The sequence below is a fragment of the Microtus pennsylvanicus genome, chromosome 1 (genome assembly GCF_037038515.1).
Source record: "Microtus pennsylvanicus isolate mMicPen1 chromosome 1, mMicPen1.hap1, whole genome shotgun sequence".
Lineage (NCBI taxonomy): Eukaryota > Metazoa > Chordata > Mammalia > Rodentia > Cricetidae > Microtus > Microtus pennsylvanicus.
Genome location: NC_134579.1, coordinates 192,280,851 through 192,307,529, shown reverse-complemented (window position 1 = coordinate 192,307,529; position 26,679 = coordinate 192,280,851). Strand labels below are relative to the sequence as shown.

Sequence of the window (26,679 nt, the reverse complement as noted above, 5' to 3'; positions counted from 1 at the left end):
GTTTAATTATTTTATGTTTTGTCCATATGTAGGTCTGCACCAGGTTTGTGTTTGGTGCTTTTGGAGACCAGAAGGAGGGTGGTTGCAGATGGTTGTGAACCGCCACGTAGGTTCTGGGAATTGGATAGTCGTCTGGAACAGCAGCCAGTGCTCTTAACTAATGAGCCATATTCTCTGGCCTCTTTGTCACTTATATAATGTAGGCTGTTGCTCCATAGCTCAGGCTAACCTCAGAATCATCATCCTCCTGCTCAGCCTTGCAAGTGCTAGGATTATTTCCCATCATGGTCATCTTAATTAAATTGTTATGATGAAAGTTTACTATTTCCTAAGTCAGGCAAGGTGCACGTCTGTAATCTTAGTACTTGAGAGGCTAAAGTGGAGGTTTGGGCTACATAATTTGTTGCTATTCCTAATATATGTATTATAAGCAGTGCATTTCTAGTTTACCATAGACTCCTTAAAAAAAAATCTTTGCTTGGAATTTGAATTGTGAGTTTAATTTCCCATAACATTCTCTGCAGGAAGAATCTTGGCAGTATCTTAAAGACATCACTGACTTCTGGATCCTGCATAGAGCCCAAGGTAAATGACATTCATGTTCTGAAGGTTTTACTTTTGACTTAGTTGAGAAAATTAGCTGCCAGCCTGCATCAGAAGTGATTAATAAGAGTGTTGTAAACTGGCCTTGGAGAGATAGCTAAAGAAGTAGGTGCTTGCCTAATATGACAAGACCCTAGATCTGGCCCCTAGTACTACCAAATAGAGTTGCCTGGAACAATCTTTTTTCTTTTTTTTGGGGGGGGGTGTAAAAATTGAAATGCTAATGATAGCTTTTCCACATCTATAAACGTGTTTTCTAAAACTCAGGGCACAAAATGCCACGCAAAAACAAAAAGCACAACCCCCCTGGGTATGGTGCTTACACACACTCTTGTTCTGTAGCCCTGATGGATGCCCAGTACATGTCAGCTCAAAACCTTTCTAGGTTTTTTATTTTTTTGGTTTTTGAGACAGGGTCTCTCCTATAAACCTAGGTGGCCTACAACTCACTATGTAGACCAGGCTAGCCTTGAACTCACAGGCATCCACCTCCCTCTGCCTCCCAAGTTTTGGGTTAAAGGTCTGTGCCATCATATTTGGCTTAACTTGGTATCTTCTGTAATGTGCTCTAGTAGTACTATATTATTATAATAACAGCAAACTCTAAATAAGTAAGTGCCCTAAAAATTATTTAATGAGAGTTAAGATTTAAATATATGAGAATTAAATACTTACAAAATTAGTAAATTGAGTTTTATGGACATGATTATTTTTGCTAATAACTTAGAAATTTGGAAAGTTTATACAGTTGGCCCTTGACTCACATTGAATTGAGATCGGTGAGATGGCTTAGCAGTAAAAGCACTTGCTATGCAAGCTTGACAACCTCGATTTAACGGACTGAATGGAGGAAGAAGCGAACCAACTCTGCATAAACTTCATAAAGTTATTTAATTTTCCCATGTAGATGGTGGCATTTTTGCATCTACGCACATATACCCCTACTAAAAATAAATTGGGGCTGGAGAGATGGCTCAACGTTTAAAAGTAATTCTAGAGAATATGGGTTCAATTTGCAGTACCCCACATGGTACCTCACAACTACCTGTAACTCTAGTTTTGGAAGACCTGGCACCTTCCGGTCTCAGTGGGTACCAGGTATGAATATGTCTGCATATGAAGGCAAATCATACACATAAAACAAAAGTTTAAGTAAATGAACTTCATTTTCAGTTTGCTCCGCCCCCTCTTTTGCCGGGGAAACAACCCCTGTATGCTAAACAGTTACATGCTCCTGTCGTTCCAGCCCCCCTCTCCCAAAGACAGGGTTTCTCTGTGTAGCTTTGGAGCCTGTCCTGGAACTAGCTCTGTAGACCAGGCTGACTTTGAACTCACTGAGATCCTCCTATCTCTGCCTCCCAAGTGCTGGGATTAAGGGTGTGCACTGCCATGCCTGGCACAGTTTATTTTTATTTTACTCGAAGGCTTGAATCTAGGACCTAATGCTTGCTGAGCAAGTATTCCACTACAGAGCTCGTGCTCTCTCTGTCTCTGTCTGTCTCTTTCTCTGTCTCTCTCTCTCTATTTATGAACTCATTGCATGGGTTCATTTGCTTGTAAAAAAGTGAAAAATATAAACTAATACAGCCAGGTGGTGGTGGTACACGTCTGTAAAGCCCAGCACTTGGTAGGCAGAAACAGGCTGATCACTGAATTCGAGGCTAGCCTGGTCTACGAGTGAGTTCCAGGACAGCCTGGGCTACACAGAAACCCTGACTCAAAAACATACACAAATACAAAGGTGCAGCATTAAATAGTGACTTCATTAACTTTAGTACATACTATGATTTTTTTTAACTACTTCCTGTTGCTGTCATGTGCTACTCAAATGTAGTGAGTAGCCACATGTCTTTCCTCATGTGAGCATTTTCTTCAATAAATTTTCTCTTGTATTTTTTTTTGCAGCATATAACATGACTATATAGTGTGTCAATTCTGTTAAAATATTAAGGCTTTTAGTCAACAGTAAGCTATTAGTATTTAAGTTTTGAAATAGTCAGAGGTTGGTTGTATGTGGAAGTTTAACTGTCTGGGGCTTAGTGACCATAATGTCTGTTGTTTAGGGTTTAACTTATATGGCAAAAAATAAGTTTAAAAGGCTAAGGCTAATATATATATATATTTGTGTGTGTGTGTTCTGAATCACTGAAAATAAAAATGTGACTTTGGTATGTACATGTAAAGATTTACCACACTCACATATATATACATAAACATACACACCGTATACATCTGTATGGTATGTGTATGTGTATGTGTATATATATATGTGGTAAATCATTGCATGTACATACCAAAGTATGTACACACTATATATATATGGTGTGTGTGTGTGTGTGTGTGGTATTTTAAGGAAAAGCACGTCTTATAAATCAGTACCATCGCTGATTTCTGTATCTAGTGAAGTTTGATTATATCAGTGCTTAGGAAAATTTAGATTCTGGTACCCAACTTTCCTTTTCTTTTTTTTCCAAGACAAGGTTTCTTTGTAACTCCTAGTTGTCCTGGAACTCACAAGATGACTATCTCCCTGCCTCTTCTTCTCAAGTGTTGGGATTACTGGCATGGGCCACCACCATTAGGCCTTTTTCTCAAAAAACAAGAAAAAAGAAACAGAAAACACTCCCACAAAAACACAAATCAAAAATGAATACAAAAATCTATTAAGGCAAGAAAAAAAGCCAAACAAAGCAAAATGAGACAAAAAGTCTACACTGCAGACTATAGAAAATACCTTTGAACTTATTTTGTGTTGGTCAATTATTCTCTGGGCATAGGGCATGCCCTGAAGTGGGGTTAATATACACACTGTAATAATTGAAATTCTTTGGTGGTCTCAGTTGCAGATGACTTCTTGGTTAGGGGTGGGACCCCGTGTCCACCCCCACTTAGTGCTGGGCCCCTATCTCTGACAGTGTTCTTAACTACCAAGCCATCTCTCTAGTGAATATTGTAACATTTGTATGGTCTGTTTTTAGGTTTCTTTTCTGCAATACTCATGTAATTTTATATTTTTCACAGGTAAGGTATTGGGTATGGAAAAACACATAACACAATTGTTGACTGCTCTTTCTGATTTCTATAGTTGGTGCCTTTGGATTGAGGCACATAAGTATTTAGTTCATAGAAATACTTTGTTTTATCTCGAGTATATAGTATTTGTTATGCAAGTGAAAACTTATTTAGGGGATAATAGGCCTGTTTTATAAGTTAAGTATTCATTTGAAAAGAGTAATGATTGTAAAAAATCCAGCTGGCATCAGGAAATATCCAAGTACTTTTATTTGTATTGATTCAACCTATTTCCACTTCATTTGATTAGGAGAAAAGAAATGGGCCGCTCCAATTCTAGATCACATTCTTCAAGATCAAAGTCTAGATCACAATCGAGTTCTAGATCAAGATCAAGATCACATTCTAGAAAGAAGAGATACAGGTGAATTAATGTGTTTCTGGTGTTTTTACTAGCAAAATAGATGCAAATAATCTGGTGCATACTTATGTAGTGCTAACTCCATTAATATATTTCATTCTCAGTAAAACTCCAAGGATTGGATTAGTTATCTGCATTTAGAGTTGAAATTGAGAATTGTAGTAATATTCATATCATAGAAAGGAGGAACCTATTGAGACTTAATACTAGTTTGTAATTTTTCTGTGTTTTATATGATCAGCTTTGCTGAATATCAGTGGCATTTCACTGTATATAATTCCATTTTCACTATTAGCAATTCATTGTGCCATTTAAATTTCTCTTACACTGTGACTTTAAGTGTCAGCCTAGATATGTTAATAATCTGCTGAATATATTTGTACCCTTCTATTTCCTGTGCCTACCTTCCCGAGGCCTGTTATAGACACAAGCTTTAAACCAGAAACAGTAAACAAACTTTCATACAAATGAAGTTTTTAAGTATATATTTTTACCTTGTATATATGTTTTATTCAGCCCAATGTATCTAAAATGTTAGAATGAAGTACTTTATTTTTCTTAAATTGATACTTATTTCATTTTTAGTTCTAGGTCCCGTTCCAGGACATATTCAAGGTCTCGTAGTAGAGATCGTATTTATTCTAGAGATTATCGTCGAGATTACAGGAATAATAGAGGAATGAGACGGCCTTATGGGTACAGAGGAAGGGGTAGAGGGTATTACCAAGGAGGAGGAGGTAGATACCATCGAGGTGGCTATAGACCTGTTTGGAATAGAAGGCATTCTAGGAGTCCTAGACGAGGTCGGTCACGTTCCAGGAGTCCAAAACGAAGATCCGTTTCTTCTCAAAGATCCCGAAGCAGATCTCGCCGGTCATACAGATCCTCTAGGTCTCCAAGATCCTCATCGTCTCGTTCTTCATCCCCATATAGCAAATCTCCTGTCTCTAAAAGACGAGGGTCTCAGGAAAAACAAACCAAAAAAGCTGAAGGGGAACCGCAAGAAGAGAGTCCTTTGAAAAGCAAATCACAGGAGGAACCAAAGGATACATTTGAACATGATCCATCTGAGTCTATTGATGAATTTAATAAATCTGCCACATCTGGTGATATTTGGCCTGGCCTTTCAGCTTATGATAATAGTCCAAGATCACCTCATAGTCCATCACCTATTGCCACACCACCTAGTCAGAGTTCATCTTGCTCAGATGCCCCCATGCTTAGTACAGTCCACTCTGCCAAAAATACCCCTTCTCAGCATTCACATTCCATGCAGCACAGTCCTGAAAGGTCTGGATCTGGTTCTGTTGGAAATGGGTCTAGTCGATATAGTCCTTCCCAGAATAGTCCGATTCATCATATCCCTTCACGAAGAAGCCCTGCAAAGACAATCACACCACAGAGTGCTCCAAGAGAGGAATCTAGGGGGCGGTCCTCTTTTTATCCTGATGGAGGAGATCAGGAAACGGCAAAAACAGGAAAGTTTTTAAAAAGGTAAGAACCCAAAGTAGGACATTTATCATAATAATGATTTAAAAAAATTTTGAAAGCAATAAAGTAGCATTGTGTTATGTGCTCAATTTTTTGTAATTTTTTTTGGTAATTCTTTCAGTGATGTTTTTCTAGTTTTTGTTTTAATGTTAGCAATTTTGGTCAGTTCAGTTAGTTTTATAAACAAGGAAAAACTAAGTAGCCTAAGATAACCAATGATATATATTAAAAAAAGTAAACAGTTTGTGCTAGGGACTTTTTTCCTTTTTGCTTTTGAATGTGACTGTGTGGTCATATTACCTGCTTTTATGTGATAGTACAATCCAGCTGTCAATACTTAGTAAATTCTGCCTGACTTGGAAAAACATCTTGCTATTTCTCAGTCTAATGACATTTGAAATACCTTGTTTAAATTCTAATTTCAAGTATTACAGAAAGATACTAGGAAATTTCACAAAAGTTAGGCTGCTAATATAGTGTGATTTACCTAGAAAGTGAGGAAGTAGAACAAATTATACTGTTTTATAATTTTTTTACTGTGCTATCTAGAATTTTTTTCACTGAGTTGATGATTTACTTATTTCCAGAAGTCATTATTTTTTAGGACAAATTTTATATGAACTGTTTTGTGATTTAAGTTAAAGTATTGAATACCAAATTCTATTAAAGTCTCCGAGCTCTTACTTATATTGATAGAAAAAGGTAAATGTTGTGGTACATGCATACCTGTAATCCCAGTATTAGAAAAGTAGAGACAGGAGGATCAAGAGTGTTCAGTTCATAGAGAGTTGGAGGCTAGCTGGCAAACATGAAACTCAGTTGAAAAACATAAAAAGTGAAATCTGAAAATTTGAGTGTAAATATAAACTGAATTTTAGTAGGTATTTGTATAGTGGTTTCTAACCTTAAAATGTTAAATTTAGGATCCCTTAAAATTTAGATTTGTTCGTATAAAATTGTGGTGGGTGACTGCATAGAATAGGATTTTGAGGATGACTTTAAACTTTAGATCATTTGTAAATATAAATTCTGTGTGAGTGCTTTTAATGGTTTTAAGAATAAGGTTAATTTTCTGTAGGTTTTTTTTCATTGAATAACACATTTAAATATGCAAATTATCTACAGTGAATGCAACCCAGAGTTACTGTACTTTTCCCGTTGACAGGTTCACAGATGAAGAGTCTAGAGTGTTCCTGCTTGACAGGGGTAACCCCAGGGAGAAAGAGGCTCCCAAGGAGAAAGGACCAGAGAAAGGCAGGGCTGAGGGAGATTGGGAAGACCAGGAAGTTTTAGATTATTTCAGTGATAAAGAGTCTGGAAAACAAAAATTTAATGATTCAGAAGGGGATGACACAGAGGAGACAGAGGATTATAGACAGTTTAGGAAATCGGTCCTGGCTGATCAGGGGAAAAGTTTTGGTACTTCATCTCATCGGAATACTGAGGAGGAAGGACCCAAGTACAAGTCCAAAGTCTCACTAAAAGGCAATAGAGAAAGTGATGGATTTAGAGAAGAAAAGAATTATAAACTGAAAGAGACTGGATACATAGTGGAAAGGCCTAGCACTGCAAAAGATAAGCACAAGGAAGAGGACAAAGGTTCTGAAAGAATAACAGTAAAGAAAGAAACACAGTCACCTGAGCAGGTAAAGTCTGAAAAGCTCAAAGACCTCTTTGATTACAGTCCCCCTCTACACAAGAATCTAGATACACGAGAAAAGTCTGTCTTCAGAGAAGAGAGCCCACTTAGGATCAAAATGATAGCCAGTGATTCTCATCGTCCTGAAGTCAAACTCAAAATGGCACCTGTTCCTCTTGATGATTCTAACAGGTAATTCCACATTGATGCCTCGTAAGTAATCTAGAGGTGGTTAATGGTAAAATTATTTTTTTGAACATGGAATTTACACATTCAAATCAATGCTGTATTTTGTGTATGTGTGTGTGTGTTTGTTTTTGATATATTCTAGGCCAGCCTCCTTGACGAAAGACAGGCTACTTGCTAGTACGCTTGTCCATTCTGTCAAGAAGGAGCAAGAATTCCGATCCATCTTTGACCACATTAAGCTACCTCAGGCCAGCAAAAGCACTTCAGAGTCATTTATACAACACATTGTATCCTTGGTTCATCATGTTAAAGGTATGCTTAATATATTTAGTATCATGAAGTGAACTTTTCTTGCATGCAAAATAAAAGGAGTAGTTAAGGTGAATAATAACTGTTAATTGAGCTAGCAGGTAGATATAGCAGTACTGGTAAATATTAAACATTTGGAAAATAATTTTGTAGAGAGGATATCAGTGTTGTTATTATTGAGATTAATGAATATAAGATGATCAAATGACTGAAGTTAAAACATAAAATATCTGTCTCATGTCAAAGTATACAGATTTGTTTAATGCTGAAAATTTTAATATGTCATATTGCATGTTAAAGTGAAGCTATTTAAGATTATTTAAGGATTTACTGTCATTGTATGCCTATGACTTTGTGACATATAATGTCAAATTTATAACAGCTTTAGACAGTGTAGTTACTGTTTTACTGAGAGTTTATAAGTAGTTTAAAGATACCTGAAGGCATTGGAAAAATAGTTGCTAAATTTGTGCTACTTAACTTGTTTATAATATTTGAGTTCTCTTTGTTTACTATTTAAAAAGTTTTTAAAGCTATCAAAGTTTAAGAAATTTACAACTTTATTAATGACTATATGAGTAATGACTAACTAGAATAATAAGATATTTCTTTAGGTTCTAAAAAAGGGGGTTTATTTTAGCTAAAGTGATGAGTTCATATTTTCACCAGTATATAGTTGTAGTTTAAAAGCTGCTAATTTTCAAAAGTTTTAGGGTACAATTTTGTTTGGGGTCAATTAGGTAAGTTTTGCTTTGGTTATTTTTGTGTTTAGCAGGTTCTTTCCCAGGAAACTCGATGGCTGTTGGTCTTTTTTTTTCCTTTTTCTTTTTTTTAAAGTTGGTCACGTGAACAACTCATGATAGCTGAAATTTGTCACTTTCTCCCTTAGCCCGAGTAACAGGTAATGCATTTCTTGTGGCTGTAGTCAGCATGGTAACAAGAGAGTCTTGTATTTGGCTGTAGATAAACTTGTGAACCATGTTATGACCTTTATGACTAGTATTGTGGCACATAAAATTAGGAAGCATTAACATTTTTCTTTTTTTAAAACTTTTTTTTGACGTGTCTCCAAACTTTATTGTTGAATTTTGAGATCAGATTTTGATACATTTTTTCCTTTTTCCTTTTTCTTTTTTAGAGGATCTGTAGTTATGTTTCATAATTGGTGTTGTGCAACCGATCTGAACAGCTCTTACTTTATATAGAGCTGAAAATGCCCAGTGATGTTTTCTTTTTCATTGTAACTAGGTCCTGGAATATGTTTTGAAATGGCAAAATCCATGTTTCAAAGTAAAATAGCTGTTGAAAGATACAGGCAAAGTTGAATCTTCTGTCTTCCTGGCAAAAATGGCATAAAAACTGAGTTGCTAGCTCAAATTCCTGGGTTTCATGGAATTATGATTGAGGCACTACCCTTGTAGTGGCCGTTTCAAGTTTTAATGATTGGTTATGAGACATGTGCTGGATATTGGGCGGTAAGTTGACACAGATGTATGTTGACCTGTTAAGCAGATAGCTTGCTTCATAATGTAACATTTCATAGTTCATGACTTTATACGTCTCTATTTTACATTTAAAGCTTATCTTAAACTGGTTTAGAAACTAATCAGTATCGTTATTACTAATTTAAAAATTGCTTAAAGAAAGATACAGTATTATAATGCGTTGTCAGGTTTGCCAAGATGCCAGATTTTTTGGAGGAATTAGTAAATGTAAATCAATTTCAAAATGTTTTTTTCCCAATTGAATGGCAGTATTCACCTTTTTGTAAAGCCATTTCTGTTGATATGTCATCATAGTTAAAATAATTTTACTAGCTTACTCTATACTTTATTTTTGCTTTCTGCAAATGATTAGTTGAAGTGAGAGCTTTGTTTAATTGGCAGGGTTTAAGGACATACCAACTATTATTGTTCCTTTTTGTTCTGTTTGAGGAAGTAGTTTATTAGCATGGAGTTAGAGTTTTGATTAATCTATTCATTGTTTTGGGCTTATATTTAGTATTGACAGGGCCCTGTGAGGACTTTTGCAATCGTGTATTGAGGTACAAGGAAGTAAAAAGAGCAGGAGTTTTTACTTTAATACTTGGTTCTCTTCTGCTAGGTTTCTTGAGTGTTTTTGTTCTCTTTCACCTGCTCCATGCCCTCTATCACACATGAAAATCCTCTCTTAAAATTAAGATTCCTAATTCGGCAGTGTTTCTCCTAAATCAACAGAGCAATACTTCAAGTCACCTGCAGTGACCCTAAACGAGCGGTTCACTTCATACCAGAAAGCTACTGAAGAACATAGTACCCGGCAAAAGAGTCCCGAGATACACAGGTATGTATAGTAGTACTGAGTTTGTGTATAAAATGTTACTATTGAGAGATGACTAATATCACGGTTGTGTGTGAAGTGTGCTGTTATGATAGAAGTAAGCTCTGGTTTCTTCCTCTTAGACTAAAACACTGTATTTTCAGGTTTAAAAAATAATTTTTTCCTGATTTTTAGTTTAATTTTTAAAACTTGTTAGACTTTTAAAATGCTAACCTACTCACTACGGAATTTCAATAGCTGTAGTTTTGGGGGCCTGGGTTTGCGGAGTTACTGCCTAAAGAAACCTTTGAATTTGCTGAGGCTGTCTGGGGCAAAAATGCGTAGGGAGAAGCTGAAGAATTGTCAGCCAGCTGTGTTGGCAGGCTGGCTTCTGGCACTTAGTTGCATTGGGAAAAAGTTATTTAATGTCTAGGCAGACTACTTTACAGGATAGTGGAAAAACTTAAAGTATCTAACTTGGGGCTTAGTTGGTGAGGTATTTAGGTGATTGATGACTGCTAATGAAGCACTGAGAACTAATAAAAACTTAAGACAGTAAGGTACAGAATTACACAAAAATTGAACCAGATGCATGAAATTATGAGAACTCTTGGAAGACAGTAATTTGAGTGTTAATAGCAATACCACTAATAGCTATATTAATGTGTTATAATTGTATGATGGTTAGTATTTAAAATAATATTTTTTTTTGTTGTGGTTGTAATATAACCGTGCTTAAAAGGTCTGCTACCATTTATATATAGAAGTCTATCCTAAACATTTTAATTTGTTTGTTTTTTGTTTGAGGCAGGATTTTGTTATGTAACTTAGGCTGACCACTTACATGGTGTATGTGGGAATCAAATTCAGAGGAATCTTTTTGTCTCAATCTGTGGAGTACTGGGATTAGAGGCATTTGCTACCATATTCAGTTTTTCATTCATTTTAATGTATATAATTTTTTATTTCTTGTTTTAGAAATTAATAGACTTAAAATGCCAAATTGGGTTTTCTAGGAGAGAGGTAACTATCTAGTACCTACCAACAATGGATAGAACTGTTTTCTTTTGAATTAGGAAGTAAATTATATAATTTTAAAATACACTTTATTTTATATGAAGGAGGATTGACATCTCTCCAAGTGCTTTGAGGAAGCATACCCGTTTAGCAGGCGAGGAGAGAGTTTTTAAAGAAGAAAATCAGAAGGTATGGTTTTTTAAATATTTACTTTTCTTCTGAAGCTGTTCTTAATGATACTATATTAAACGTTTTCTGAGGCAAAATAACTTCATCTTTTTCAATTTGTGAATGCATTATGTTTATGGTAATTAAATGTAAACCAAGGATACTTTTTGAAAATGCCTATCAAAAGTAAATGTTGGTCCTAAGAATTAGGAACTCAGTGAGTAAAAAGAAAAGTTTATAAACATTACGATAAAAATTATTATGGTTTTTATGAGGTTTTAAGGTGAGATCAACAAGTCAGAATTTGAGTATGCCTTAAAGTTAATTGTATTTCCGCTTCTTTAAAGAAGTTACCCTAGTGCCCTTAGGCTTTTTGAGGATAGTAACTTTTAACAACCCAGGCTGTCCATGAACTCATTGCAGTGCTGCTGCCTTAGCTTCCCCTGAATATTTATTTTCCCTATGTGTACCATCACACTTGTCTAGTGCATATTTTTTATGTGATTTAAGAATTAGTACCCCCGCGGGGGCTCTTTATTTTCTGTTTGTTTGGTCCTCATTCATTTTGTTTTGTTTTATATCTTAACTATTATTTCTTAGATGCCTACATGTTTTCTAACAAGAGACAGAAAGGGGCTGGTTCCAGATGGGAAGACAGTGGGAAAGAACTGGGGGGAATAGAGGGCGGGGAAGCCATAATCAGAATATGTTGTATGAAAAAGTTAATTCTATTTTCAATTAAAAAAAAAAAACAAGAGAAATAGGCACTATCTCCTATACCCAAGAGACAGAAGCAGGTGGCTTTGAATTCCAACCTGTCTGAGATATATATAAGTTCCAGGCCAGCTGTGGATGCAGCATGAGAAAGCAAAGAAGTAGGCATTCTACAGACTGATTGCTAAGTGAACTTTTGTTTCTATTGGACTACTTAGGAATTTGACATTGAAACTTGAAATAACGTGTAGATCCTACAGGTAAGGTGAGGAAGGCAGGAACTCGGGGAGACTGCAGTGCAGTCACTAAGGACTCTGGTTCAGAGTGGACTTTTATTAGTACACAAGTTCATATGACTGTCTAGAAAGTGTTTAGTGGTAAAGTATGCAGCTGAAGGAGCAAAGGATCAGTTCTATTTTGAAAATGCTAAGAGTTATAGAAAATAACTTATTAAACTTTGATTTTCCTAATTAAAGTAATATGAGTAATATGTTTGCTGTATGGAGTTGTGGAGTGATTTGTATTTTTATTGATAGGAAACCTAGAGTTCTGGTGCACAACTTTTTCAGTAGGGTGTGCTACTAACTGAATTGGTTTTGAAATCTAGATTTAGGGATGATGTCTGTGCACAGGAGATAACCATTTTGGGAAAATGGACTGAGGATTGAACTGGTTTAATACCTTTTAAAAATCTTTTGACCATAATACTTTAGGTTCAGTAAGTGTAAATTGTGTTAACTTACCAACAGTTTATTCTGTCTTTGTGCTTTGACAGTATTTTTCTCCTCTTAGTATTCAAAGTTTTGGTCTGAAAGAGAAGTGATGGGTAATTAGGAAGACATGATAATAGGGCCTTGTCATTAATGAATAACATGCTAATATGAAATTATATGCTTAGCAAACTTTACAAAGTAGTTTTCCTTAAGTTTATCATGTTTATTGTGGAGTTAGTAATGATAAGGTGAATAGGAAAGCTTTGCTTATGATTAGACTTTGTTACTCTAGGAGCAAATTGGTGAGTAGTACTTATCACATTGAGAGATGCATATATATATATATATATGTATATATATATCCACATATATATATTTCAGTTTTGTTCATGCTTATGATTATTAGTTAGACTTCCCAGAGTTAAACTTCTCATTGTTGAATAATGTCAAAGGATGTCCACATTGCTTAGCATCTTACTGATGTATAATTTCTCTTCATTCCTAGATGCCTCTTTTCAACTCCTAAATTAAATAGTATTTGAAAAAGCAATGGAACAAGGAGGAGGTGAACTGTGACCCAGTTAAACTAATGTCTGTTGCAATACCTGAATTGAGAAAGGGCAATATATGGCCCAAGATACTGAGTACAGGATTGCGAATAATATCTTTTTGACTATGTTTGACCTTTGTTCAACCTCAGTTTTATTAATTGAATTCCAATTGCATGTCATGAAAATTACAGAATCCCTAATTTTGAAGTGTCTTTTCTTGGGTTTATCAATTTATCTGGGAAGAGCTTGATGAGCCTCATTATCATGAGGCTTAATTGAGACCCATAACATCAGAATCTCAAGATTTTAGGCGCAAAGCCACATTGCAACTCTAGATGCTAACTTTGAACACTGTTCAGCTATTTCATGAACGCTATTTGGAAGAATGAGAATTAATCATGACTCACTGAGTAGAAGAATGTATTAATTTGTTGTCAGAAGGTTACTATAGATTGCTTTGAATAAATATCACAAATCTAAAGGTTTTAGTAACTTTTAGTTCTAGTGTATATACACAAATGCTCAGTAAAAATAAGTATTAAAAATTTACAAGGATAATGGTTGTATATGTATGATGTACTTATTTTTGATATTTAAAATGCAAGTTTAGAATCTGGTGTGATGAAACTCTGCATGTATATATGCATTTCTGTTTTTTTTTCCCTGAAATCTGTATTTTACATATATTTTCTCCAGGGAGATAAAAAATTAAGATGCGATTCAGCTGATCTCCGGCATGACATTGATCGTCGCCGTAAAGAAAGAAGTAAAGAACGGGGGGATTCCAAGGGCTCCAGGGAATCTAGTGGATCAAGAAAGCAAGAAAAAACTCCAAAAGATTACAAGGAATACAAATCTTACAAAGATGACAGGTAATTGTTAAAGTTGTCTTGACTTAGGTTTTAGCTTCTAATTAGCCTTTAATAATTGTCAGCTTAATTGCTTTCAATTTTGACTATGTAATCGAATGTTTAAATTTAAACAATTAAAATTATTTGTTTTACAGCAAAAATGTATTTGTCTTTTACACGGCTTATGGTGGATGAGGACAAAAACTTTGGAATAGCAAGCTAACACTGAAAAAAAAAATGACAAATTAATGTGTCCTATTATCCAGGCTACATCAGGAGGTTGGACTTCAATGCAATGCATTTCTAGAAACAGTTTGTGTAAGGACTTTGGTTCGTTATGCTTGATTCCGCACTTTTTCAACTCATAACACCCAGAGTACAAGACTGTTAAAGTGATGCCTAGTGGTTTAACATGGGACAGATGGGGGGAGGAAAAACTAGGAATAGGATTGTGCATTAGTCTTTGAAAATTATATTTCCGTGGATACTATTAGCAGTGGTAAGAGTTATTGCAGGTATGACCTTTTTTGGGTGTTGCATTATTAGAATCATGTAAATTTTTATCACCATAGAGTCAAATGTAGAAATACAGTGTATTATAGATAATTGTTTTTCTTGATGTTCATTAGGTAAATGGTGGATTTTACTTGTGTTTTTAAGTTTATGACTGTTACTTGTAATGTCACATGCCTTTTATTTCTATCATGACGTTAAGGCCCAAACTGTACGAACTGTTCTTACTAGGGGTGTGTATAAACTGCAGTCATTTAAAACTTGGATTCAAGAACATTTTCGGGCTGGGCTGTAGCTTGATTGAGTGCCTCCTAGCATGTTTCAGGCCCTGGGTTCAATCCCCAGCACTGCAACAAACAACAGAAACCCACTTTTTCCTTTCTTCTTATTAAGATAACGAAAGATTACAAGTTAATGTATTGAAGAACTGAACATCATTAAAATTTGCAAACAACCAGTTTCTATCTAACTGGTAGGCTCTAGTGTGTTAATTATATAAAACAGTTATTGAAGAAGATTGGAACAGACTGTCAGAGTTTACACCCAATTTTACTTATGTAATAATTTTATAGGGGATAGTTTTTTTTAAACTTAAAAACATTCCTCATAAGATTCTAAAGAATTCTTTATCTTTTAAAAAAAAAAGCACATTTTTTTTCTTTATTTTTCAGCAAACATAAAGGTAGAGAGCAAGATCATTCTCGATCATCATCCTCTTCAGCATCACCTTCCTCACCTAGTTCTCGAGAAGAAAAAGAGAGTAAGAAAGAAAGAGAAGAAGACTTTAAAACTCACCATGAGATGAAAGACTACTCGGGATTTGCAGGAGTTAGCAGACCTCGAGGAACCTTTGTAAGTAATGTCTTTGATCATTCAGGCGCCTTTACCTTGGAGAACTATAAAAAGGGGAAATTAAATATACCTTGTAGATTATTAGCTGTCTTTCCCGAAGTAAGAATCAGTCTTGAGAAATGAAATGGTATTTGAAATGCTATCTTCATTCAGAAATGCCATTTTGAGATCTTGAAGCATCTAAATAAACAGATACTTTTCCCCACCAGATCAATATCAGTTTCGAAAGTTCACTTACTAAATCACTAGTTTTGGGAAAACATTTTAAAAGCATTAAAATCTACTCATCTCTGTGTGATTACTGTTTTCATTTTTGCCTATTCGGGTCCTTGCTTATTCGTGTACAGCCACACTTTCCTAACTCTACATAGCATGCATTGTCTCCATGGTTTATAAAGTTACTGTAACTGTTAGAAGCTTAAAGGTAGTGCATTTTCTTACATTCATACTTTTACCTTTAGCTTTATCTAGTTGGATACAGTCACTAGATGCTACAGTCACTAGGTCATTTAGGCAAAGAAAGAGTTTTTCTTGTAGGGTAAACAGATGTGTTTAGACACTTGGGGTTCTAGTGATATAATTCAAAGGAACTAGATAACTTTTAGTTAGTGAAAAGGGGGGGACACCTAACTATATCATAGTTTAAAAGTGCTAGTTTCAGGTCATGAAAGTACATATTCTAATACTTCAATATATTATTTTTTGTAATCTACCTAACTTCCAGTAGGTCTATGGTATAAAATTGCTACCCATCCCATCCTCAGTGGCTGTGAAGATAGATGGACAGACATACATGCATACATTTTGTTTTTGTTACTGCAGTAAAATATAGTTTGCATGTAACTAAATACCTTTGATTGCATTACTAAACAACTTTGTTAATGTTAATCAGTTTCGAATTAGAGGCAGAGGAAGAGCCAGAGGAGTTTTTGCGGGGACAAATACTGGTCCAAACAACTCAAATACTACTTTTCAAAAGAGACCGAAGGAAGAGGAATGGGATCCAGAATATACCCCAAAGAGCAAGAAGTACTTCTTGGTGGGTGTTAGAAATCTGTTTTATTTGGTTTGCGTTGATTTTTCAAAACATCCTAGGTGAATACATTTCAGTTCAGATGGTTCACCATTATGGGATTTCACTGTAACGTGGGCGAAAAATTTTTTTCTCTTAATACCATTATTTAAATTGTTTGAAGCTTTGAGTTTAGATGTGGGTCCCTTTAGTTCTGATTATATGCTTCATTTAACAGTACATACGGCAGGCTGATCAAGGTAAATTAAAAAATGCCTGATTTGATTGCCACTTTCAGAGAAAGTAGTCAACTCATATCTGTCTAAGACAGTTCTAAATGTAGAAACCTTAATTAAATTGTACTTTCTATCATAACTATTTAAAGACAAGAAAAGTAATGTTTTTCATGATTCTTACAATGAAGAATCTCAGGGGTTTCAAAATTCATTGAATAATAGGAAAAACAGGTTTTGAAAAATTTAATTCCTAGACATGCTGGCTTTGATCCTTGCTTGTGACGGACATGCTTTTCCTGTTCAAATAGTTTTCCAAGTGTAAAATGGGAGGTCGTGGGTCTTGAAGGCTCGATAGATAGGATGGCAATTTTGTTTTGTTTGGCTTGGGAAAAGAAAGGGTTGTATGTAACGTATTATAGAGACAGATGTTGAGTTGCCAAGACTTTAACAAAAGTATTAGTTTTTGTTATAACTTTTCTGGGAAGTCGTGTTTCAGATGCTAGTTTTGGAAACTGAAAGCAAGTAAATAAATAGTAATGGTCTTAGAAGGTGACCAAATCTGTAAATAAATAGTAATGGTCTTAGAAGGTGACCAAATCTGATCGTTCATAGCAGATTTGCTTAATTAGAGGCCAAATTTATATTCTGAAGTGAATCTGGAAAATAACTGGTATACTTCTTGAAAAATGGATTTCTACTTTCCTATTTACATTAAGGCCCAAAATTTGAATAAGTTATGTAAGCTTTTAGAATGCATGATGTGTAACAGTCATTCAGTTTGTGTTCTCTGCTGAGGAACTCTTTTAACAATCTGGCAATAGTAAGGTGTATGATTCAGTTATTATTGATGAATTGAATTTGTTTTAGAAGACTCATTTCCACTTGATTTTTTTTTTTTAAATAAATGGGCCGAATAGATGACTCAGTGACTAAGAGCACTTGCTGCTCCTGTAGATGACCAGAGTTCAATTCCCAGTAAACATATGTTAGGATCTGACACCCTTTTCTAGCCTTTTGTGGTATCTCTGGGGATGTGGTGCACATATAGAAAAAGCACATGTGCACATACCCATAAATACATTTATTTTTTGAGAGAGGGTTTCTCTTATATAGCCCTTGCTGTCTTGGAACTCACTATGTAGATTAGGCTGGCTTCAAAATCAGAGATCCACCTGTGTTTGCCTCCTGAGTGCTAGAGTTAAAGCTGTGTACTGTCTCACTTGGAAAAAAATATAATTGACAAATTACTTATTTTAATTTTTAAAAGGCAACTAGGGTAATCCCATTTTTGGGTTTAAGAACAAGTGAGTGACAGAAACTGAGTTCTTGTGATGACTTTAGAAGGAACTGATGAGGAGAGCACTTACAGAGAAGCTGTCTTGAGCATACCAGGAAAGGGCAAAGTGGTTAGCTTGTTGGTATAAATATGTTTGGGAAAATTGAGAACACCCCGGAATCAAGATTGTGATAGACTGGAGGGTGGTGGCGAATGTCTTTGATCTCAGTACTTGGTCGCAGAGGCAGGCAGATTTCTTGAGTTCAAGGCCAGCCTGGTCTACAGAGGAGTTTAAGGACAGCCAAGGCTATACAGAGAAATCATGTCTCTACAAACAAAACAAATCCAAACAAAAAAGATTGTGGTAATCTATAATATTTCAGTAGTAAAAGCAGTTGAAGAAGTAGATACCAGATGCCTGAACCAAGGGGTTACATGTGAAAGAGGATTTTAAAGCATTTTATGCAAGGCTTTTCTTGCTTTGGAGCTTTGGCTGGCCTCACACTTGATTTAGCTGCCTTAGATTCCTAAAGACTGGCTAGGTTTATAGTTGTGGCCCACTGCCCCTGACTTAATGGGAACTTGGAAACAGTTTGATCAGTTGTGTAACTGAAAACTTAGAAGACAGACACAGTTTTAAAGAAAATTAAATTCTTAACCTATGTAGGATGAATTTGAAGTGATTAGGAGAAAACAAAAGTAGATCCAATGGGTAGTTGTTAACACCAAGATCTAAGAATCACCATGTGACAGTCATAAAGATGTGATAAGATTACACAGAGTAGATGTTATTAAGAGGCCCACATTTCTAAGCTTGGATGAGGAGTAATAAAATTGCCCGATAAATAGTTCAAGTGTGAGAAAATAAGAGGTAGCTAGTAAATATGGAATCATTAATTTTTTTCCCTTCAAGATAGGGTTATTCTATATAGACTAGACTGGCTTCAGACTCACAGAGATCTCTGCCTCTGCTACCTGATTGCTGAGAATAAAGGATATGTGGCATATTGTTCATGCTTTTTAATAGTTTCAAAAACTAATGTATATTTGAGACATGGTCTCAAACCTGCTTAATATGTATATATGCTGGAGGATGACCTTGAACCCCTTAGGTTAATATGTCTGCTTATTGCTAAATTTTGGTATTACAGGCATGGGACACTGCACTCAAGCAAAAGATATAATTTAGACCAGACTTCCTGTTGCTTGTAGAATCTGTTATCATGGATCTTTATGTATTCATTTGGGACATAGCCATTTTAGATTGTCTTAATATTACACAGTAATTTTATTAGTGTGTTATTTTAAGAATCGAGTTACTTTCCAGGTGTGGTGATGGGTGCTTTTAATCCCAGCACTCTGGGAGGCAGAAGCAAAGTAGATCTCTTGAGTTTGAGCACAGCCTTGTCTCTTGAGCAAGTTCCAGGATAGCTAGGACTACACAGAGAAATCCTGTATCAAAAAAACAAGCAACAACAAAAAATTTAGATACTTAACAAATGGTGATTAATAATTTGTTGCTTTTGAGGGCTATCATTTTATTTGTTTGTTTGTTTTTGTTTGGAGGCAGGGTTCCTCTGTATATCCCTTACTTTACAGGAGCTTGCTTTGTACACCAGGCTGACCTCAGATTCACCTGCTTCTGGAGTTCTAGCATACATGTGTGTACCACCACCGCCTTGCTGTAGGTTTTAATTTAAAAAATTTTGATCTGTACAATATATTTATCATACACATATCATAGACTGATGGTTAAGTTATTTTGGTGCTTGAGAGCAATTTAAGTGGCAACTTTGATTTACCAGAATTTTGTTTGCTTTTGAGCTAGGGTTTCTCTGTGTTTCCCTGGCTACCTTGGAACTCTCTCTGTAGATCAGGTTGGCCTTGAACTCACAGAGATCCACCTGCCTCTGCTGCCCGAGTGCTGGAATTAAAGGCATATGGCACCACTTGGCTCATCAGAATATTTTAATTTAAAATATTTTGCATTTTATGTACAAAGACTGACTTTAGATCATATTTAGAATAGCGATCTGAGCAAAAATTAACAATGCAAAAAGATGAGGTTTAAAATTAGACAGTTCTTTGGGTTCTTTAACAATAATACCTGTGTAGAAAGTTTAACCTATTAGAATATTAATGCTTAGTAACCTTTAAGCCTGGCATGGTAGTGCATACATGAAATCACAGCATTCAAGCAGAAGGACAGATACAAGTTTGGTGCCAACATGGGTTATAGTGACCTCAGGAATGAAAAAATTTTAAATTAAAAAAAAATCTTTCTGAGTTGAAGCTAGTTTGTATTTCAGATGAAGAGTGATTAGTTACTGAGAAGTTTGACTTTTGGGCTGGTAAGAATGGGTTAGTATTTGAGTCTATGCATTATGTTTCCAGCTGAATTTCTGATCTGTGGTCCTCATAACTGCCTTGATGAATCATAGTAGTGCTTGTTACATCATAGGTTTCTTATCTCCAGCCTTGGCTTTATGCAAGAGCGTGATAGTAATAATTGTAGGAAACATACATATTAGTGTCGGATAGCTCCTGAGAGGTGAGCATGAGCTGCAGCAAGTGGGAGGGTACAGCAATGGCAAGTTCTCAGAAGGGAAGGAAATGATTAATCCCTGGTGGAGTGAAGGGCTTAGTGATGGAGAAGAGGGGTCAAAGTTTGGAGTAACTTTTGAAATTTTAAAAACTCAATACTTTTTAAATATATTAACCAATGAAGGGGGTGTCAAAACAGGATTTTGTTCTGCAGAACAGGCTGACTTTAAAATCTGAGTGGGATTATAGGGCCACATACCTAGGGTAACTTGATTGAATTGTGTTAGTGGAGAGGTGAGGATACAGGAGCTCTTCAGTTTTATTATAGATTCCTTGAAAAACAAAAGCCATTTAACTTTTAACAGTCATCTGAAAAATTTAACTACTAAAATTAGATTCAAATTTTGAATGTAAGAAATTGAAACGGGGGGGCTGGAGAGATGGCTCAGTGGTTAAGAGCATTGCCTGCTCTTCCAGAGGTCCTGAGTTCAATTCCCGGCAACCACATGGTGTCTCACAGCCATCTGTAATGAGGTCTGGTGCCCTCTTCTGGCCAGCAAACATACACAGAGACAGAATATTGTATGCATAATAAATAAATAAATATTTAAAAAAAAGAAATTGAAACGGAAGACTATTAAGAGTGGCTGGGGAGGTGGTTCAGTGGTTATATCTGAAATTCCCAAGGTCCACATACAAACTCTGGGTTTGCAGAGTGTAGCCCTATCTGTAATTCCTGCCTTCATGGTGGAGATGAAGGATTCCCCTAGGCATAGCTATCACACTGATGGGTTTAGTTGCAAGACCTTTCTTTAGTGAAAAAGGTGGAAGAACATTCACGAATGTTTCCAGGTTCCGTCATGCCCTTTGTAGGCATGCTCACACACTTGGCCCATATATAACACGTGCCACATACATGAAAATGGCAAAAGAAAAACAATGTGTATCCACAGTTTCAACATAATTGCTGTTAGGATGTTCTCTGAAGAAAACATCTTAGTCTCTTGAGGTTCTACTTTCCTTTTACTTAAAATATCAGATGAGCTAATGGTAATGAGTAATTTGGCTGGCACCTAGCTTTGCTACTCGCTTTTTCCATTTCTATTCTGAGTTGCCTGATACTCATTTACTGTCTCTAGGATTTATCGGAATTTTATCCTGTGGATAATGGTCAGTAAGATTTTTCATTTTTCTTTTTCTTGGTGTTTTATAGGATAGGGAATAGATAGTCAACAATATTTCTACTTCTAAAGATTGGATTGTAGGGCTGGAGAGATGGCTCAGCGGTTAAGAGCATTGCCTACTCTTCCAAAGGCCCTGAATCAATTCCCGGCAACCACATGGTGGCTCACAACCATCTGCAATGAGGTCAGGTGCCCTCTCTGGCCTGCAGGCATACACGCAGACAGAATATTGTATTAAAAAAAAAGATTGGATTGTATTCAGAGCAGTGTTTTACCATATCATACCTAGTAAGCATCATAGAAACATTGAGTTCTGGCTTGTTAGACAGTGGACCAAGTATTTCTTACTGACTCTCTAGTGTTCCTTTAGGCTGTCTCCCTATATTAGAATGAAGTAAATTCTCAGAGAAGTTGATTTCTGTTGAGATGTAAATGGCAGGTCTTTTCTCCACTACTTGCCTCTTCCTACAAATTCAAGGACTAATAATGTCATATCAAACAAAAAAGGCTCTAAAATTGGGTATTAATGGCATGAGGGAACGTGAAACAGTGTAAAACAACGTAGTTGTAGACATTGTTTTGAGTGGCTCTTTTCTGAAATCTATAATTTTGATAATCTCAGAAGACATTCTTTATGGAATCATGCAGACTCCACCTAGCAATCTTAATTGGTTTGGTAATGGTATCAAAATATACTAGTTATTAACACTTGAGAACTGTTCTTTAGAATAGTTTAATAATTGCCTGTACAAGTTCAATTTTTTAGTTGCATAAGAAGTTAATCTTTACAAAATGGTTATGCAATAAAAACTTAACTCTGTTTTGTATGAACAGTCTTTGTGAGACTTGAAAGGATTTTAGTTAGGTGGGTAGTTGTGGAAAGGCTGAGCAACATGACATTTGCATTATGCTTTTCTTGTAAAGGGCCATTGTTGTGCCTCACTTTCCATCTTAGAGTTGGCAGATTTATTTAATGAGTTAATGTGAGGGAAACCTTTAGCTTTTTGTATTGCATTTTGGAATGGAAATACTTTTGAAACTTTTAAGTACTTTTCAGACTTGGAGATTGTTCTGCTTAGCAGAATAGTTTGTAAGTTGGGGAGTAACTAAACATAGTTACTGAAAACTTAAGGTTGGAATGTAATAGCCTCGAAACTTCCTGTAAAAAAGCTGAGATAAATTGCAATGGGATTTTGCTGTCATGATTTACCGTTGAAACCCCTGGGCTGAAGATTGATGTATAATCACATCTATATTTAAATCTCAGTGTAGGATTTTAAAATCTTAATGCTAGGCATAACTTATATAGCATGTAATAAATGTTATTTATATTATTACAATGACATTTTCTGGCTTCTGCATTTATGATATTTTTGTGGGGAAATTTTTGAACTTCAATACTTTCAATGTGACTAGAGAATTAGTTTCTTATTTGAAAACCATATCATTGATGTGTTTTTTTTTAAACCTTTCTATAGCATGATGACAGAGATGATGGTGTGGATTATTGGGCCAAAAGAGGAAGAGGTCGTGGTACTTTTCAGCGTGGCAGAGGGCGCTTTAATTTCAAAAAATCAGGTAGCAGTCCAAAATGGACTCATGACAAATACCAAGGGGATGGGATTGTTGAAGATGAAGAAGAGACCATGGAAAATAATGAAGAAAAGAAGGACAGACGCAAAGAAGAAAAGGTAGAAATTTTCTGATTTTTTTTTTTGACAGATTTAATTTAGTATGGGCTTGGCAGATAAATCAGTTAATCAACTTTTAGAAATAATTTTCATAAATATTCACTATCCACAGCTTTATTGACCTCTAATTTCTTTTTCCCTTTTAGGACTAGTCTCAAGATTGCGACAGAGAGCAGAACTTGTTGACACTCAACATTTTTTAAGTCTGATTTTTGTTTTCAAATAAGAATGTAAACATTTTATTTACAATTTACTGTTTGCAAGTAGTCTATAGAAATTTTCTTTTAAGTCTTCAAATACCTTGAAAAAATAGTAGACTGTATGTTGAAAATTGTATTGAAATAAAGTAGAAAATGTTCCCTACCATATTTGTAACTATCAACTTTTAAAAACCTTTGACTGTTTTTGTTACATGCATTGTATTTCTGCTTTGTCTATAAGAAATGGTCAAGTCCAGCTCTGTGACAGCTCGGATTCTCTTGACTCCCTGTTTGTTAATGTTTGATTCTGAAGTAAACGTTAGCTCTACACAAATCCACACAAACCCTCAAACAGGAGTTGTTTATAGTGACCACACTAATTATTTAACTGTACACATCTGTTTAACATCTTTTTTAAATTTGAACACTACATTGTAGGGTGACTAATATTTGAAAGTACCATGAAAGTTGCTATTCTGGAAAACTTAGTTTCACACTTCAGCAAATATATAAGGACGATAACTTTGTTAGTAGCCAAAAAGTACAAATTACTAAAAGTTAGAAAGGTTTGTGAAAGTGGTATTTTTACTGAAAGCAAGCAGTGGCTTGTAAAATCATTTTAAGAGCCTGTATGAATTCAAAACTGAATATTCTCTTCCATTCTCATTTAATAGTTTGAGTCATGGTCTTAGATATCAGCTACCTAAGAGAGAGAGAAACTGGTTTGTAATATGAGTGTAAGAAAAATCCTAATTCCACAGACCTGATTTTTTTTTTTAACAAAAACAAATCAAAACTTGGGAGTCCTATTTATTTGGAAGATTATCCTAAAGCATAATCTGATGCACTCAGTCATTAAGTACCTGACTGGGTAGCTTGCATATTTCTTGGATACTCTGACCAGCTGTAAATTAGTTGATAATTTAAGCATATAATTACAAATCAAAACTTGGGAATCCTATTTATTTGGAAGATTATCCTAAAGCATAATTTGATGCACTCAGTCATTAAGTATGGATAGCTTGCATATTTCTTGGATACTCTGACCAGCTGTAAATTAGTTGATAATTTAAGCATAAAATTAGATAGTTCCAACATAATGTCTAATAGTTAAATAACTTGTTTTTTCTTAATGTTACCAGTAAAAGATTTTGGCAGAAGATTTGTACCATTAATCTAACTGCCCATTTATAAAATGACCTTTTTCTTTTCAAGTGGTCTGACTTACCTAAGGAGATATATACTCTTCTTTGTTACTTAATAGCAAAGGAATAAAGTTCATGCTAAGACTTTTTTTTAAAAAATAAACCTATAAAACTAGCCACATTGCATCAGATTAGTTGTATATTTTTGCAATTAAAGGAGATAATGCTTATTCTATTAATGTAAACTTTTAAAGCTTGTAAGTGTGTGGCTCATTCATTCTCTTTTGATGATTTGCAATATGTCTTAGATGTTGAATTGCTAAGAGCTGTTGGCAACACACTTAAGCTAAAGCCATGTCAACATTTGTTGTGTTTATCTCACTCAGTATTGCATGATTTCTCCCGTTAATTGTCTATCTGGAATTATTTAGTAAATCAGAAATATCTGCAAATCAACTTTATTGTGTCAACCTGGACATAATTAGTACCATCCTCTTCAGATTAAGACTTAAATATAAAAGTAATATGTATTTAATTCCCTAATGTTTTTCATACCATTCTATTTTATATGAATACATTTAACTTTTATTTTAACAGTTATTTGGTTACACACTGAATCTCGGCATGTTTACCTTTACCTTTTCTACAACAGAGAAAAGTAAATTTACTGAAAAATAATTTAATAGAGAGTAAGGTCATATTTTAAGTACGATTGCAGTACTATACCCTTTGGTTACTTTGATTTTAAAGTTATAGATAGAAAAGCCCACTACATTAAAGTGTGGTGATAAGAATTCTGCAGTAGAACACTGCTGTGAATCTTCTCTTTTTCAGGGTCACACGACAGCCTGTATGCATTTTTTGAGATCACTATTTAGTTTCACATGTCATAACATGTTACAAAGGCTGAATGGTTCCTCTTGGTAAAGCTGCTTGATTATAAGCGCTAGGAAAATAACTGTTAAGAGCTGCATTGATGTACTTCTTTGCCCAGAGAAAGAAATAAAAATGAACCAAAGGATTTTACAGGAAAAAAAAAAGCCGTTTCAGAAGACCATGACTCAATTCTTAGGTGTGTATGCTCTTCAACATCTTAGGAGTTTTAAAAAACAGCAAAGTCTCTTCCAGTTGCACTCCATTTCAAGGCATTGTTATTGTTCCCTTTTGTTACAGTTAAAATCAGTGTTGGGATATAAATTATAATTTGAGGGAAAATTTTACCCCATGAGAATGAATGTAGATGGCTAAACGATTCTTACTCAGTGTGGTGTACATTGCAGCAGGGACCCTTGTAAATTGTCATATGCCAATAAAATGTCCTAAGTGGTGACAGCTGTTGTCTCTGTACCTGATTTTGAGGCTGTTCCTGGGCATACTTTCTACCCAGCTGATTTCTATGGCCTGTTTCTAGAAATTGGGATATCAACTCCAGTGTAGTAAACTTGTTATGTGGTTTGCTAAATATTTTTTACTGATTCCTCAAAACTCTTAATCACTTTCTCTTGTCTTCCTTGGAAGAGAATGTAGTTATTAGTGAGTTGTTGTGACAAATGCAGAAATTCCAGGTTAGTAGTCATCAGAGAAGAAAAGTCCTTGAGAAGAAAAACACACAGAACCTTTTCATTTGTTTGATTTTTCAAGACAGAGTTTCTCTAACAGCCCTGGCTTCCCTGGAACTCTTTTAGGTAGACCAGGCTGGTCTCTGCCTCCTGAGTTCTGGGATTAAAGGTTTACATCACTGCAACTCAGCTGAAATGAACTGATTTTTAATCCTAGCACTCAGGGCTCTCAGTTTGAGGTTAGCTAGAGCTGTATCTGTCGTTTTCTTTTTTTTTTTAGAGAGAAAAAAGACATTAATGAAATTTTATTTTGAAGCAGGGTCTCATGTGGCCAAGGCTGACCTTAAACTCAGAATATATTTAAAGATGACTTTGAACTTCTGAGCTTTCACCTGAGTGGGAAATTGCTGGGATTGCAGTGGTGGGCCACATTTCATATTGTGCTTGGAATTGAATCTGGCACTTGAGTCTCATCCCCAGCCAACTCCTCT

The 26,679-nt window shown here is 35.3% G+C and overlaps 1 protein-coding gene across 9 annotated transcripts in view; it reads left to right on the top strand.

Annotated features, from left to right (window-relative positions):
* The window catches only part of Bclaf1 (BCL2 associated transcription factor 1), a 31,896-nt gene extending 5,937 nt beyond the window's left edge, over nt 1-25,959 (top strand). Inside the window, exons 2-14 of one of the 9 annotated variants that reach the window (XR_012907702.1) lie at nt 525-585; nt 3,926-4,039; nt 4,628-5,530; nt 6,693-7,358; nt 7,498-7,667; nt 9,881-9,986; nt 11,084-11,168; nt 13,822-13,997; nt 14,132-14,294; nt 15,161-15,341; nt 16,234-16,380; nt 23,072-23,284; nt 23,431-25,959. Coding sequence is in view for 7 of the 9 variants with exons in the window: in XM_075947962.1 (XP_075804077.1) it covers nt 3,936-4,039; nt 4,622-5,530; nt 6,693-7,358; nt 7,498-7,667; nt 9,881-9,986; nt 11,084-11,168; nt 13,822-13,997; nt 15,161-15,341; nt 16,234-16,380; nt 23,072-23,284; nt 23,431-23,436 (2,763 nt within the window). In the remaining 2 variants the exon portion in view is untranslated. Of the gene's footprint in view, nt 1-524; nt 586-3,925; nt 4,040-4,621; nt 5,531-6,692; nt 7,359-7,497; nt 7,668-9,880; nt 9,987-11,083; nt 11,169-13,821; nt 13,998-14,131; nt 14,295-15,160; nt 15,342-16,233; nt 16,381-23,071; nt 23,285-23,430 lie in introns of all 9 variants that reach the window. The other 8 variants (XR_012907701.1, XM_075947982.1, XM_075947962.1 and 5 more) reach the window with 8 other exon arrangements.
* The last annotated feature ends 720 nt before the right edge of the window (nt 25,960-26,679 follow it).